Consider the following 15111-nt stretch of genomic DNA (forward strand, 5'->3'; position numbering starts at 1 on the left):
ATTTAAGTTGTGCCTGTTTTGTCCATCAAGTGTTTTCCTCCCCTTTCCTTATCTCAGCTCATGATCCTTTTTTGTTAGTTTTTTTTTTCCCCCCTTCGCTCTTCTCTACCCGGTGTGGTGGTGGGGGAGAGCGAATGAGCAGGTGTTGTGGGTGCCTGGCTTTTGGCCAGCATTCCAAACCGCAACACTCATATTAAAAAAAAAACCAAAAAAAACCCAAGAAATTTTGCTTATTTTTAAATTGACTGGAAAAAAAATCATTTTTCTCTCACGTAATTAATGAACTTTTATGCATTATTTTATCAAAATTTTTATGTAATGTAATTTGCAGCATGATGGAACTTAAACAGACTTTTCTGCGCTCTACTGATCGTTTTTTCTCATTCAAGTGTTCTAACCTGAATTCCCTCCAAGGAAAGCAGGCACACTTACACGTGACATGACAATAAATATTCTCTAATAACTCAGAAACACGTAATGAATACATTTCCATGAATGCATAAGTGCTGTTTATTTTCCAGCACGTTAGTTTTGCACACCCCACTGTGGGACGCCTGCCCTCAGAAGTCTGTTATTTACAGCATTTGTGGCCACCAGCGCTCTGCCTGCACTGTTCCAGCTGAGCAGGGGAGAGGAAATCAGCCCTTCCCTCTCATGCCAGCATGGCCTGCCATGAGTCAGAGCTCTGCTGGCCAGCAGCACAGAGAACCATCCCTCCCCCTAGTTTATAGCATCCAGGTTTAGTTTTGGTTTGAAAAACCTTAGTGCTTTGACCCAGGATCAGACACAAGCATGCTGCTCAAATGAACTCGGTCATTAGGGGACACCACAGCAAAGACCTGGTTTTGGAGCTGCTTCTGTGACGGCTGTAGGGGCTGATTGATGTGGAGCAATAATCTGATGCATGAGATGCAAGCGAGRCTGAGTTTCTGTGCCTGACTCTGAGGATGGATGAGAACCCACAGATCCCYGAATTGATTAGATTGGAATAGACCTCCAAGGTCACCGATCTATCTTTTGACCAATSACCACTGTGTCAACTAAACCATAGTACTAGGGGCCACGTCCAGTTATTTCTTGAACATCTCCAGAGTTTGTGACACCATCACCTYCCTGTCAGCCTGTTCCACTGCTTTCCATTAAGAAATTCTTCCTGATGYCCAAYCTGAACCTCCTCTGGTGCAGCTGTGTCCTCTTGTCTTGTCACAACCTCCTTGGCAGAACAGGCCAACCTTGCCAGAACCTCCGTAGATCTCTCATGCCAGTTTTTTTTTCCTTTCAATTGTTTGGAATACTACTTTCTACAATTAGCACAGAAAAGAGAATGTAGTGATTCAATAATTTTGTAATGTGCAGTTGTCCTGATATTAACTAAAAACATCTATGTCAAGCAAAGTTCTAACATAGAACAGCTTTTGCAGGCATACTGAAAACAAAACTTAGAATGCCATAGGAAAAGAATGCACAGGAGAGATTTTTGAATGCCTAAGGAAAGGGATCACCTTATGGCTGGGATGGCTTGAGCTGAGCTGCAAGACATTAATTTTGGTTTTCAAATGTTCAGTATTGCAGTGCCCACTTGCTTAGCCACAATACTACAGAATTCCTAAAACTCAATAGTAGGAGACACGATAGAGGAAACTATATAGACTTGATCTTCAGAAAGCATATTAAAAGTCTGGCATATTTATTTATTCTGTTGTGTAAATTTCAGTCAATGTGTGACTGATGGCAGACTCTCACTGTTGATTCATACTGTCTCATTAGAATGGTAAACATTTGTGAGACAGAGGCAAAACTTAAAGAAAATATCATTTTACACATAGAGAATTCAAATGGGCCATGATATAAGTGAGGAAATCAGATTAAGGATCTCATGCAYATAAACTACCACTGAAAAATTCAGAGCTAAGTGATGAAGTAAAAATCGCTTTGGAATCATGTCTTTTTCTACTCAGTATTCACTGATATTGCCTTGCTCRCTTAGGGATCATCCATATACATGCACCGCTTTGAAATCCTTTAAATTAGTAATCTCTTCTAACATTTAAAATAGGCAATGGGTTTACATTGGACAAAATATATTCCCATATTTTATTTATTATTAAAAAACTCATGCCTTCTCATCCCAAAACACTGCATTACAAAATTCTTTAGTTCCAGTGATTTATATTACCAGAGAAAATCCACTCAAAGAATGAAAATGGTCAGTAATCATACCTCAGAAAGCTGCCTCCTCATTGATGAATTCAATAGCATCCCATTGATCTTTTAATTCAAGGTGTCTTACTGCTTAAGGGAYTAAAGGTGCCCCACTGTTCAATATTAAAATTCCTTACTTCACCTGTCTTCAGGTTCAGATGTGTTGCACAAGAYTTTTCCTAATTTTTAAGGCTGGCCTTGTTAACAGACTTGGACTGCCTTTACCTATCTCAGCTGCCAGATGTTCTCAAAACTCCTCTAACTGGGAAAATCAAATAAAATATCGTTTGGGAAGGAGGTGGCAGTGCTGCCATCCGTCCATTTGTCCAGTAGCTCTTTACTATGTGATAATTACTGTGATCCTGTCTATGCAGATTACCACAAGAGGGCCTTTGAGAGCAAGCTTTGAGCTTTGATTGAAGAGAAAGTGTTTTCCTGGTCTTACTCAGGAGCTGCCTGTTTTGGACAGGTAAAGGAAACAGGTTCCAAAGGCTGCCAGAACTTTGGTGCTCACCCTTTTAGCAACAAACAATTCAGCTGGCAGCAGAGGCCGCAAGAAGGTTCCCTGCTCCTCTTAGGACCCTCTCAGATGGTTTTGGGTATTCTTGTCCTGCTCCCCTTCCTCAGCAGGAGAGAGACACTTCTGCCATACAACTCTGTTCCCTGTGGGACACATGGAACTGCCTCTTCCCAGCTGTGTTCTCAGAGAAGAACAGAGATCCACCACCTGTGGAGCATCACAGCCAAGGCCATTTGAGGAGACCCTCCTGCCCTTCCACCAGAGCTTTAGTACACAAAGTATGTGATTTCAATCAGGATTGATGCCACCACGCACAGAGATAGCAAATAGGAAAATAAGCAAACAGCCAGGCTTCAGACAATTTTCSACCTGACCAGCTCAGATGCTAAAGTCAAAATTCTTTGGAAATTTCTTTTAATATGATAGGAAAATTTTGTTTAAAAGGAAATAAAATATAAACGTTTTATACATTTAGTAGATTTTTTCAAATGTCRCTTCCTTGATTAAATCTGATCAGAAGAATACAAGATACAGTTGAGAGGGCATGAGCAGATCTGTTGATTAACTTTCTAACCTGTGCTTTCATCAGAGCTAATTGTTATCAGCTAACTCTGYGGTTTATAGTGCTTTTCTACATTAATGATACAATATGGATTTCYACATTAATCACACATTAAATATTAAATGGACAAACAAAAAGTTTATCTTTTTGTTTATATACACTATGTTTCCTTTGGTCCTTCAATAGCTTTTAACACTTCTACTATACCAATCTCTTAATGTGCCATATATATAAATCTTAAAACTCAGAAGGAAATGGAACATTATTTTGCCATTGTATACTTTCTGTAGAAGATAGAAGCCAAAATATCAGTATTTTGCATCCAAAGGCTCTTTCTAGAGAGGCTGAAGCAGTTGTTGAAAGGCTTGGAGAGRGCAGACCTAATGAGATCCACAATGACTGACTGGGCATTAATTGTGAAACAGCGTGAGCACGGACAAAAATATTCAGTGCAATCAGGAGGATCCTTGTCCTTATTTCTAATTCCAGTCAGTAGGCTGGCTTATTTGTTTTCTTGTGGCAGCTGTCCTGTCTTACAAAAAAAGCCAATATGAAGTCAGATCAATAGCACATTCGTGACAATAGGAAATGCAGGAGAAAATTGAGCTTTTTCATAATAGCCCATTTTGCAGTCATGTGGACTCCTGTGACTTCAATATAGGCCTCAAGGTATGCATTAAAATCTACTTATTACTCATTTGTAACTGTTTTACTGTTGACAGATCCTGAATCGTTCTTGTCTTGGAATGAACAGGGATGTTGGTAAACTGTTTGCATCAGTATGAATCTAGGATAAAGAGCTCCCAAGRAGGGCAGACTCTGTCCCAGGCTGCCTTGGTGACACACACACAGTAATTTGTAGTTCTGGCTCTATAATGTGGATTCCATAACATCCCAAAACAGTGTTTCTGTATTTTCAAATGAACAGCTTTCGCTGCAGAACCCATTCAAACTGACTCTTAGCAACCTACCAGAGAAAATTTAGACATATTTCATTTTGATTCTAGGAGTATAGGAGACAGTTTTAAGAGCTTCTTCCTTTAAATTTATTGAACTGAAACTTTTATTTAGATTAACAAATACTTTCTTATCACCTCTGTTATTTTCACAATTGATACAAAATAGACAATGTGCAAACTCATGACGGCAAAGCCAGTTACCAAAGTAAAAASAAGAATAAGATCTTTTAGGAAATATCAGTTTTGTAATACTGAATTATATTAGAATATGTTTGCATAAATCAAGGAAACTCACAGATGTTGGTGGGAATTGCAACTAGTATTGCTTTCACAGGTTTTAAATTTCTGTAGAGTCCTACATTCCTTCTGTTCTGTCTTCCTGCTTTTAGCCATTGACAAAATATGAATGAAGAGCTTCTAAACTGAACATCATTTATGTTATGACCAATCTGAAATGTTCTGTTTGCAGCTAACTTAATTTTGCCTCGTCAGCTTTCACTGTCCTACTTGCTTATTCAATCTTTCATTTCTCCATAATAGATGTCTTCCATTTTTTTCCCCCTTTCCTCTCCATTGGTCACCACAAATTTTGAGCCCTCTGTACAAATCTGTCTGGCTTTTTATTACAAGGCCCACTAACTGTGTTTGATTTCTGAGGCTACCACTGCTTATCTTCCTGTTACTGCTTGTGACTGATGCTGCTCCATTTTGCCCCTCTGAAATCAGCAGCTGAAAGTCAAGGTGTGCAGCGCCTGACACAGTAGTTAAGATGGCACATTTCTGGAGACAGTTTTATTGATTTCCCCATGATCCTGTTAGCTGCTTCTGGCAAAAAGCAGAGCCTTGAAGACTCTTCCTGATGCAAGAACTATCTTCTTAAACCTGTTAGACATGCAAAGAGTTATGCAACTTACAAGCAATTTATCATAAGGAACTGATGACACCTTTCTTCAAAAGAACAAAGTGCCATCCTACTAAAATTGTGTTCTTGTTACCATCTCAATCATGTATAGCTGTGATAAGATCTTCTGAAGAAAAATAGCACCAGTTACCCACTCATCTATGTTTCATAGACTACCTGTTTTTGAATACTTTTTTTCTTCTATGAAAAATACAGTTTTGCTTTCCATTAATTAATCATCAGCATACACAGACTGCTTTCATTTTCTATCTTATCAGGAGGGATATTAAAGTAGATTATCAATCGCACAGAACACTAAGTTGATTTTATTTCTATTRATGCTAAAACATTGAACAAAATACAAATAATTTCAGAAAAGAAAAGAAATAGTTTAACTATTTCATATCTTTTCCAGATAAAAGAAATCTTACCAGTGAATCCTGGAGGACAAACACAGCTGTAGTCTGCAACCAGGTCTAAACAGGTTGAATTGCTTTTACAGAAGCCATAAGTGCACTCATCAAAGTTGATTTCACAGTTCAGGCCTTCAAATCCTTGGAAATAAAACCAAAGAGCTATGCATTATTCAGCTGTATCTGTGTCTTATTTTTTTAAAGCATGTCTGTAAGTCCCTTGTTTTCAATTTACTCTTTTAAAAAGTGATCTTGAATCCTTATGGAAGGATCATTCTAAAATATTTTTCTGCTCTGTCATTAATAGGAAAATGTTTTTTTTTTTCCTCCTGTCAAATATACTTTAAAAGGAGCCAATAAATAAAGCACAAATTTKGGATTCAGTATGTTCATTAATCTAGTTGAATTTTTAGTTTAGTAGACTTAAGAATTTTTGAATCTGCTGCCATTTTGACAACTTTATAGATGAACTGAGGCTGGGATTTGGACATCTGCTCTCAAAACAAAAATCAGCAGCCAAATAGATGCTTGTCTTGTTTTTCTTTATTGGTTTTACAGAATCCCAGGATGATCAAGGTTGCAAGAGGCCTTCCAGATCATCCAGCCCAACCAAAAGCCCAGCACCACCACAATCACCCCTGAACCACATCACCAAGTGCCACATCTATATGGCTCTTGGAGACTTCCAGACATGGTGATTCACCACCCCCCCGAGCAATTATTCCAATGTCTAATGGCTCTTTCAGTGATTTTTTTCTTAATTATTAGTATCTAATCTGACCATCCCCTGACTCAATTTAAAGCCATTTCCTCTCATCTTTTCACGTGAGACATGGCAGAAGTGACTGACCCCCACCTGAACAAAACCTACTTWCAGAAAGCTGCAGAGACCGCTGAAGTCCCCCCTGAGTYTCTTCTCCAGACTAAACAGCCCAGTTTCTTGTGTCATAGTGACTTTTAGCAAACTCATAGGTCCAGCAGCATTTTTTTTTTTTTTTGTAGTTGAAATTGCTAGAAAATGTCCTCTCCAATATCTGACATTTCATGCTCTCATAAATGTATTCTAATCCGTGGTCATGCTACAAAATGACTGTCATTAGCGCTGTCACAGGCCATGGCTGCAGGAAGACCATGACTAATGCCAAGCTATCGGCACCCTCGGTGCGAGGCATATTCCCCTAATTTCTCAAACTGACCATGGAACCAATTTCCACTGATCCTTAAGTCATAAAACTTTAGAATTACCCTTAATTCATTAATAATGTATAAAATAAGAGTTCTTATTTGCATTTAGAGTTTAATCAGATTCATGTCTCACTGGMAACAAGTAAGCCACAAAATTATCATAGTGGATGCTAAGGTTTATTTTTTATAAGGTGGCCAGGCAGACTTAAACAGCAAAATGATCTTTTCCAATGTTAATTTCCAGCTACTTTCCAACATCTGTTTTGGCTTCTAATTTAAGCTAACTAATGACAGGGGCAGTAGTTATGAGAATTATTTGTGGCAATTTCATCTCTTGTAATGAGTTTCTGAAATTATCAGCATTGGAATGCCTGTATTCATGCCTGTACATACCTGAAATATTGTCAGCTATGAAATCAGCTACTATGATTCAGAAAAATCAGTAGAATTCAAAGATAAAAAAAAAAATAAAATGTAGAAACAACATACCAGGTTATAAATCACAACCTTGTCTTTATTTTTAACAAAAATTCCAATTTAAAAATGTTCATAAGAAACCCATTGGTGAAAGTATTTCAGACAGAAACTGTAATTTTAAATGTTTTAAAACATTTTASTTTTTCTTTGACTACTTTTTTACTGAAATAACTATTTTTTTTCTATACAGTGCTGATAACACTGAGCAGCGTGCATTTTTTAAAGAAACAGACCACAGGTGCTGAAAATCATATTATTTTTGTCTGTGTAAGTGCGAATAGTTTTTTTGTTTGTTTTTTTTTTTTTTACTGAAGGAATATTAAAGTCATTATGACGATTGTAAATTACTTGCTATGATGAGTCAGAAAGAGGCACATTAGTAATGAAGGTAAAAATACTTTTTGTAAACTTATTGATRGTATTTTCTGTGCAATCCATGTACTACCCATTCGTGTTTTCTCCACTTCTTCAGACYTTGCTAAAATTGCAAAGTTCTGTCTGAAGGTAGCACTTAGAAGTATATCTGTCTCCATTCTTAATCTGTCTTCATCTTTAATGGTCATGGTTGTTCTGGTAGAAGTGTTGGCTTGGTGGACAAAGATGCAAATGAGACTTTGCAAAGGCATAAATTACTTTCATAGAAAGGAAATTTCAACAGTGGCTTTGAAGCCTGTCAAGAAGATGTTTTGCAAACTGCAGCCAGCTTTGAAAATTGTCAAAGATAATAAAAATAAATTATTTTGAACAACTTACCTTCAGGGCAAAAGCAATCATAGCTGTTGACATCATTCTGACAAAGAGCACCATTCAAGCAGGGAGCTGAATCACACTCATTCATTTCTGTTTCACAGTACTGGCCTGAAAAACCTGCAAATGAAGTAAGATAAGCTTTGATCTTCTTRGTCATTATGTGTGCTATTAGCACAAAACTTGGATTTCAAAGGGGTCTTGCAATCCAAGAGGTCTTGCAATCCATATTCCCCTGGAAAAGGAAACTTTAAGTTAGAACTTCTGTAATTTATTTACAAAGGGTTAAATTTTACTCATTYATTATTCAATATTACAAATACTTTTTTTGTTGATGAAATAAAGCAATAACTGAAGTGGGAAATGCTTCCAGAATGTAAGAAGATGTTCATAGCTGTATGAAAAAAATTATATTCAAGTGTTYTGCTTGTATTATTAGAGTAATTTTAGTATTTTTATGATATAATCACAGAATGTTTTGGGTTGGACTGACCTTACAGATTAACTAGTTCCAGGCCCTCTGCCAGGGCCAGGGCCAACTTCCACTATACCATCTTGCTCAATACATTTTTTTTAATTTTGCCACATCAACACAAGAGAAAGTACATCAATTATCTTTCATCTGTTGTGCAGTCCTTATTACTGTGGAGAGGAGCAAAACACAGAGTACAAATATACTGAGGCATAGAAAAGATGCATGAGTCAGGTCTCAGGACATGTGAAGTGCATGGCTCAGTTAGAATACATAAGGCTACTGGGTTTGTTCCAAAAAGAAGGAAAATTTACATCATTAAAACAAAAAATCTGAAGACTAATTAAACTTGAATAAGGAAAGAGTAACTCCGTTTTCTCATTTCTTACAGATACTTTGACACTGTACAGGGTGGTGGTGTCCCAGCACCTGCAGGGGTGGTCCTGTTAGGAGAGGAGCATGGGGACAGAAATGGTTTGGTAGATCTACAAAACAACAAAAAATKAAATTGGCTTTCATTGTGAGAAAACAGGGTGGAGTTACCTGCTTGTCTCTAATTTTCATGTGCTAGATGAAGACAAGATGAATTGGTATTTTCATAAAAAGCAAAAAATGAAGAATTTTTCTAAAGGACCTATAGTGYGAATCAAGACCTATATATTTTGATTTGTTTTGATGATACTCAATATTGAAGAAACTTGGGGGAAAAAAATACTAACGCAAATGATATGAGCTCATATTTCATACATTTAAAATGTAAAATTCAGAAAAAGAAGAAAATCAGAATTAAAAGCTATTTTACATGTGAGTGTATTAAAAAACTGCAGGACAAATTTCTTTTGCTTGTGCTTTACAGCATTTTGACCTTTATGAAAACAAAAATGGTTAGGCATAGCTGACAACTTACTTTAATGTAGTTGTTGGAGTTGATTTTTTTTTTTTAATTTTAAAAAGTCAGAATTGTTTTCTAGAAGTTATGTTATTTTGAAAATGCTTACTTCTGACACCTATAACTGAGAGCTAGTTACTAGGTGGAAACTAATTCAAATTGAGAACTTAACTATTTGCAATCTGGYCTGGATAAGGTTTTGGGTGTATTTTGTTAAAAGGAGAGAAAATTAACAAGTACAGAAGCACAGAGAACAGCTTATTCTTAAAAATAATAATAAAAAAAATCTAAGCTATTTTTCCCTTTTTCAGTATTTATCCCTATTCTTGAGTTATATATTAAAACCACTTTGTGGAGASCTTCTTTAAGAAGCTCTTGGGAAGTGTATTAGGTCATTTTTGAAATATTTAACATTTTTACATGTCTTGCTAATAGTGTGAAAATGTTTTAGGTACAACCCCTGCCATTTGAGGATCAGAAGAAATCCCCACGYTTTGATCCTACCATTTGAAAGAGTCTGAAATCTGAGAACAGCAGTGACTCGTGACCTCCCAGCCCTCAACACGTCTGGCTGTGATGTTGCAACAACTCCCTGTGATGAGCCATGACCGGGTCCCCCTTTCTCAGGAGTGATGTAAATATCCAGCAGTTGTACCCKACATTCTGAGGATTTTTGTTACAGAAGGACTCATAGGCAAAGGGGAAATATCACAGGGGCAAATACAGAGCTGCAGGTAGCAGAAGCTGATTTGTAAAGGTTTTCTTTGTATAATTTACTTCACTGCTATGCTATAAACTTGTGGATTTAGGGGAAGAAGTCAAAGGCATAAGTAGAATCTCTCTTAAATAGAATCCGGTGTATACATTGTGAATTATCCGCTCTGAAAAAGCTAAAATCCTGTAAAATTCTAGTATATTGACAGAATTTTATTTCTTTGTGTCAACACATTTTTAATAGAATATGTCCTGCAAACAAAAAACAATTTTAATCTAATTTTTATTTATCTTAAATTGTTTCTGCTGAAGTAGAATGATTAATTTTCAATATAACATAACATATTTTGATTATGTTTATATCTTGCTGATCAACATAGCAACATATGACACTTCTTTCACAGACATTATATAACTCACCTAATAGACTGAAAGAACATGAGAAAAAATAAGCTTCATTTACATTATTTTAAAATCAAGAACAAGTCCAGGAATTCTTTTAGATATGTTATAATCCATGTATTCACATTTAATTACTTGTGATATAATAACATTTAGACAACAAAATAGAAGAAATTAGTCAACTAAAATATAAATATTTCTGCAGTTTTGTTATGATACAACTCAATCTGTTCCACACATTTAAAAATATGAAAATAAATTTCTCTGTGTGAATGCTCCAAACCTTTGTGCTCTACCCTCTGACCTCATAAGACGACTTTGGCAGACCCAACACATGCTCTATGAATCAGGAAAAATTCCTGTTCCTTCATCCATTCAGCTACTTCATCCATCAGTCAATGATACRTGATATCAGAAACACCCCTTCTCCTGAATAAATGTTTCCATGTAAGTGAAAAAGCATGTGTCTCATATATAAATCCTTTCAAGCAGTTGAGAAAACATTTATGGGAATCTTTATTATAAAAGTGTATTGATGCCATTTGTGGTTTAATCTAGCGTGCTCCCTAAAAATAATATAAAATTATGATGTACATGTAATGTACATGTATGGAATAGTAGAGTTCTGTATTTTATCCTATTGTATCATAAGTAATTTGAAGTTTATAATAAAATTATGGCTTCATATCAATGTAAAAAGTAGGTAAACAAATTAGGATCTCTAAAAATATTTTGATATTGCCTTCACTGAGTGGCAAATAGCTATCATCAGAGCATATAATAGATGATTACACAACTTTCTCGACACTGAAAATACAAGAGTAAAATACATCTGAAAGATAAATTAGAAATTTTAAATTATGTGCTTTAATTATTGCAAGGAAAGAATTAATAACTCAGAGTTTTTGGAGCCAGAATTAGAAAAATATTTCATAATTATTTACTACGGATTTAATTTCATTATTTTTTTTCCAACACACGCTCACACTGCAGTAACTATTTTCAGCTCTCAAGATTTATGGATCTTTATTTGGACTTCCTCCTCCAGATGAGGATGGGTTCTTTATTCCCACTGGCACTAGCCATAKTTTCCATGCCTAATGGAAATGTAAGATAAAGTATAAATAGTCAAGAAAAGCAAAAAAGGTTTAAAGGGAAATAATTTTTTGAAAACAACATTTTTTTTGCAGGACTTTTACATATATGTATTTGCTTTAAAAATAGAGTAATTTTCAGACAGTTGTAGATATTCTGTAAACAGATAGATCATCTGACTYATAAACATGTTTCATATGTCAAAGTCTTAACATTATTTTCTTTTCTGCAGCCTAGTATTAAGGAATAAATCATAGAGGGAAAAATATTTTCTGTTTGTCATAAGTTATACAAGAACCTCTGGGTCAAATCTAAACAAAATAATTTGTTTCAATAAAAATATGAAAAAGGTAAGTTTCTAATATTTGATACCTGAGAATTATGRTTCCACATTCTCATTCTTAGCAGAAAGTTATCAATGAAGGAAAGGGAATCTGCATTATGAATATGTCAGAAAAATGAGACACATCCTCCCTGGATGAATCTGCTAGAACTATTCTTTATTCACTAATGGCAAGAAATATTTGCTTTTAAATTTTATTTTTAATTACTCATATATATTTGTGAAAATGAAACAACATGTGTCTAACTTTTGATTGGTTCCATTAGCTTCTACTAAATTTTACCAATACAAATGTAGTTTAGGATCATCCAKGAGCTGGAATTCAGACACTCTACATCAGAGTAATAGTTTTATATAGTGGTAGGACACCTAGACATTTTTCAAGGATGAAAGCATAAAAATGAAAAATAAATTTTATGTTACAGTCTTTAAAGTCTATACTCTTAAAATGTCAAGTTAAGCCATTTCCTAAAGCAGGTTATATGTGAATCTCTTGCACACAGGTTATGCATTGAAAAATAATGCGTATTTGGAAACTGAGCTGTCTATACCTCAAGTAATGATGTGTGAACTCTTCCTGTTGACATAACATTTTTTTATGTCTTTTTTTTTTTTTTCCAAAGAAAGTTTATTACTTTATTAAAAACTGTCTCTGAGGTCAAACAACAACTCAATCCCCAGAACTGGCTGCATTTTAGACAGACAACTGTCACAGTATTTTCTAWTTCAGATGCATATTGGCAAATCTAAAGGAAGGGTCTCATTAGAGAAAAACACAGCTTTTTCAAGATGTAAGGAAGATTTCTTAGCAAGAACATTCACTGGAACAACCTCCTAAGGAATGTGGTAACCCCCCCAAGGGTCACCATCACTGGAGGTTTTCGAGATACAATTGGACAGGGTGCTTGGTACTCTCACCAAGGCTCCCTTTCCAATCAAAGATTGGACAAAATGATCCTCTGAGRTGTCTTTCAACCTGGAGTGCTTTATGGTTCTATAACAAAAAAAAACAAAGCCTGTAAAACTGGCTGGTAGGATGACCAGGAAAATAAGAATCCTGTCACAGATCAGAGGACTCAGAAATTTTAGTTTGTCTAGTGTAGCAAAATGTAGGCTGAAAAGACTTATGAGTCTGTTAACTTTGTCAATGAGAAAAATCACCAAAATATGCAAACAACTACTTAAGTTAAAGAATAAGTATCACAGGTACAAAGTGATATTGTTTTATCACAAACAAATTTAAATTASATAGTAGAAAACCTTAATTGACAGTGAGATTCTACCGGTACACAGATTCATTAGATGTAGCCACAGAAGTGCTCATCATTTCTGATGAGCTTCTTAAATTTGYATATATGAATTCAGATAGCATTTAAAAATAAAGAGAGGATATAAAATTTCTTGCACAACAATTTTCATTTGATAACATATGAGTTCTGTATTAATGTACACTAGCAGCCTGCATGTAATTTAAACAAAAAAAAAACCCTCAAAAATCAATATTGCATTTATTGAACTATCACTGTAACAAGTAGTATTAATAATAAAGAAGTCTCTTAAACTGTTAGAATCCAGCAAAAAGCAGAGAAAAGCATTATTACCTCAATCTAAAATTTTAAATAATCCTTTAAGCAGAAGACACACTAGGTATTCTGGAGTTTAATTGACATGTAACAGTATTGGAGTACATGTATAGAAAYAGCATAATGTAAACCAAAAGAAAATTTTCAGCCTTAGATTATAATGCATTTACACAGAAAGGAACAGACAGGGTCTGGGAAATCACACTGGCAGCATTAATTCTGGCTTTTCCAGATATTGAAATCCTAATCACTATTTTAATAGTTTGTGGGTATATACACACAGGTGCATTCAAGTATTAAGAAGGAAATAATAAAGTCATGCAACGGATACAGCATAGGCAAACTATTCTGCTTTTACAAAATTCCACTGACCTAGATTAATCTGCAGGAGTTAAAGAACAGGATCTCATCTACCATATGTTTCAGTGTTCTAAATCTGCATATAGATGATTTGTTYTATATCTGGCCATTCAAGGTTAAGCCATTACTATCTCCATGGGGTTAACAAGAGAAGGGGGATATCCATAATTTAGTTATCTTGTCTTTCTCAAACCACCCCATATCTATATAGGGTTTTATGTAACATTTTTGGGTTTTGAGTCCTCAGTTTTCTGAGCCTAGGATAAAAAATAGCAGAAACTTCAGAAGAAGGAGAGAAGAGACACATTAGAATTATCTTGTATAAGTGTTAAAATTATTTGTACAGGAGATAAAGCTTTCTTGACAGCCAGTTGAAGACTGCTGAACAAATTTCAATAGGAATTAAGAACAAACATATAGCAGGGAGTACATGTATTCAATTATTTAAAAAAAAAAAAAAAATCTCTGTATGGTTTGCCCTTGCAAAGAAAAATAAAGACTGACTTGCRTGTGGGAGATGCTAGTCACACAAACCATACTGTGGGCCTGAATAAAAAACCATGTCCTCTGACAGGATAATTTTGTAAAAACTGTGCAAGCTGAGACTTGCTGATTTTACTTGTGCTACAGCAGGAGATCTCCCAGGCTTTTCTTTCAACTTATTCAGATTTTCCGATGCCCTGTGAAATTTTTGTTTAAAGATGAAAAGAATCACAGTAGTTTCTTCCATTCCTGTAAGAAAAACTTTCTTTTTATTTAATTTCTTTTTTCTTTATTTTTTTTAATTTTTTTTTTATTATCCATCTTTTTGAGAGGATGTCATTGTGGCAGACAAATTTATAAAGCTCCATCAAAATAAAGGGCATAAGAGGAGGACCTGGGTACCTCCCACAGATAAAAAGCTGCCATGACAGGACAAAGGGCTCTGTTCCAAGCAAGATGCTGAACATTCCTGTTGCCACAGGTAGCACAGGGACAACTGTTGTGTCATTTATAKCTCTAGGACTGAGGAATCTCTGCTTACATTTGTGATTTTCAAGCCTTACAGCTAGAGTGRAAAGAATAACAAGATTTACAGCTCAAATAAAAGGAAAAAAAAGATTATGAAGTTGTGGAAGCAGTTGTAAGAAAATACAATGCATTTATATAGTCAAAATTTACCTTGGTGAAAATGCGCTAGAGGCAATATATTTAAAAGGATTTAAGGGACTATTTTTACTTGTCATTCTTTCATTTGGTTTTCTGCTTTCCTTTCTTATTGAGGCTGTTCGGTTTTGGTTTTTTTTT

At 35.2% G+C, this 15111-nt stretch overlaps 1 protein-coding gene across 1 annotated transcript in view; it reads right to left on the reverse strand.

The window, feature by feature from the left end:
* EYS (eyes shut homolog) overlaps nt 1-15111 on the reverse strand; it is a 685229-nt gene that overhangs the window by 506984 nt on the left and 163134 nt on the right. Inside the window, exons 12-13 of the mRNA XM_057369428.1 lie at nt 7973-8086; nt 5576-5698 (exon numbers count right to left, since the gene is read on the reverse strand). Of these exons, the coding sequence (XP_057225411.1) occupies nt 5576-5698; nt 7973-8086 (237 nt within the window). The remainder of the gene's footprint in view (nt 1-5575; nt 5699-7972; nt 8087-15111) is intronic.

Source organism: Malurus melanocephalus, unplaced genomic scaffold (genome assembly GCF_030028575.1).
Source record: "Malurus melanocephalus ecotype Western Australia unplaced genomic scaffold, MMel_1.1 scaffold_109, whole genome shotgun sequence".
In the NCBI taxonomy this organism is placed as follows: domain Eukaryota; kingdom Metazoa; phylum Chordata; class Aves; order Passeriformes; family Maluridae; genus Malurus; species Malurus melanocephalus.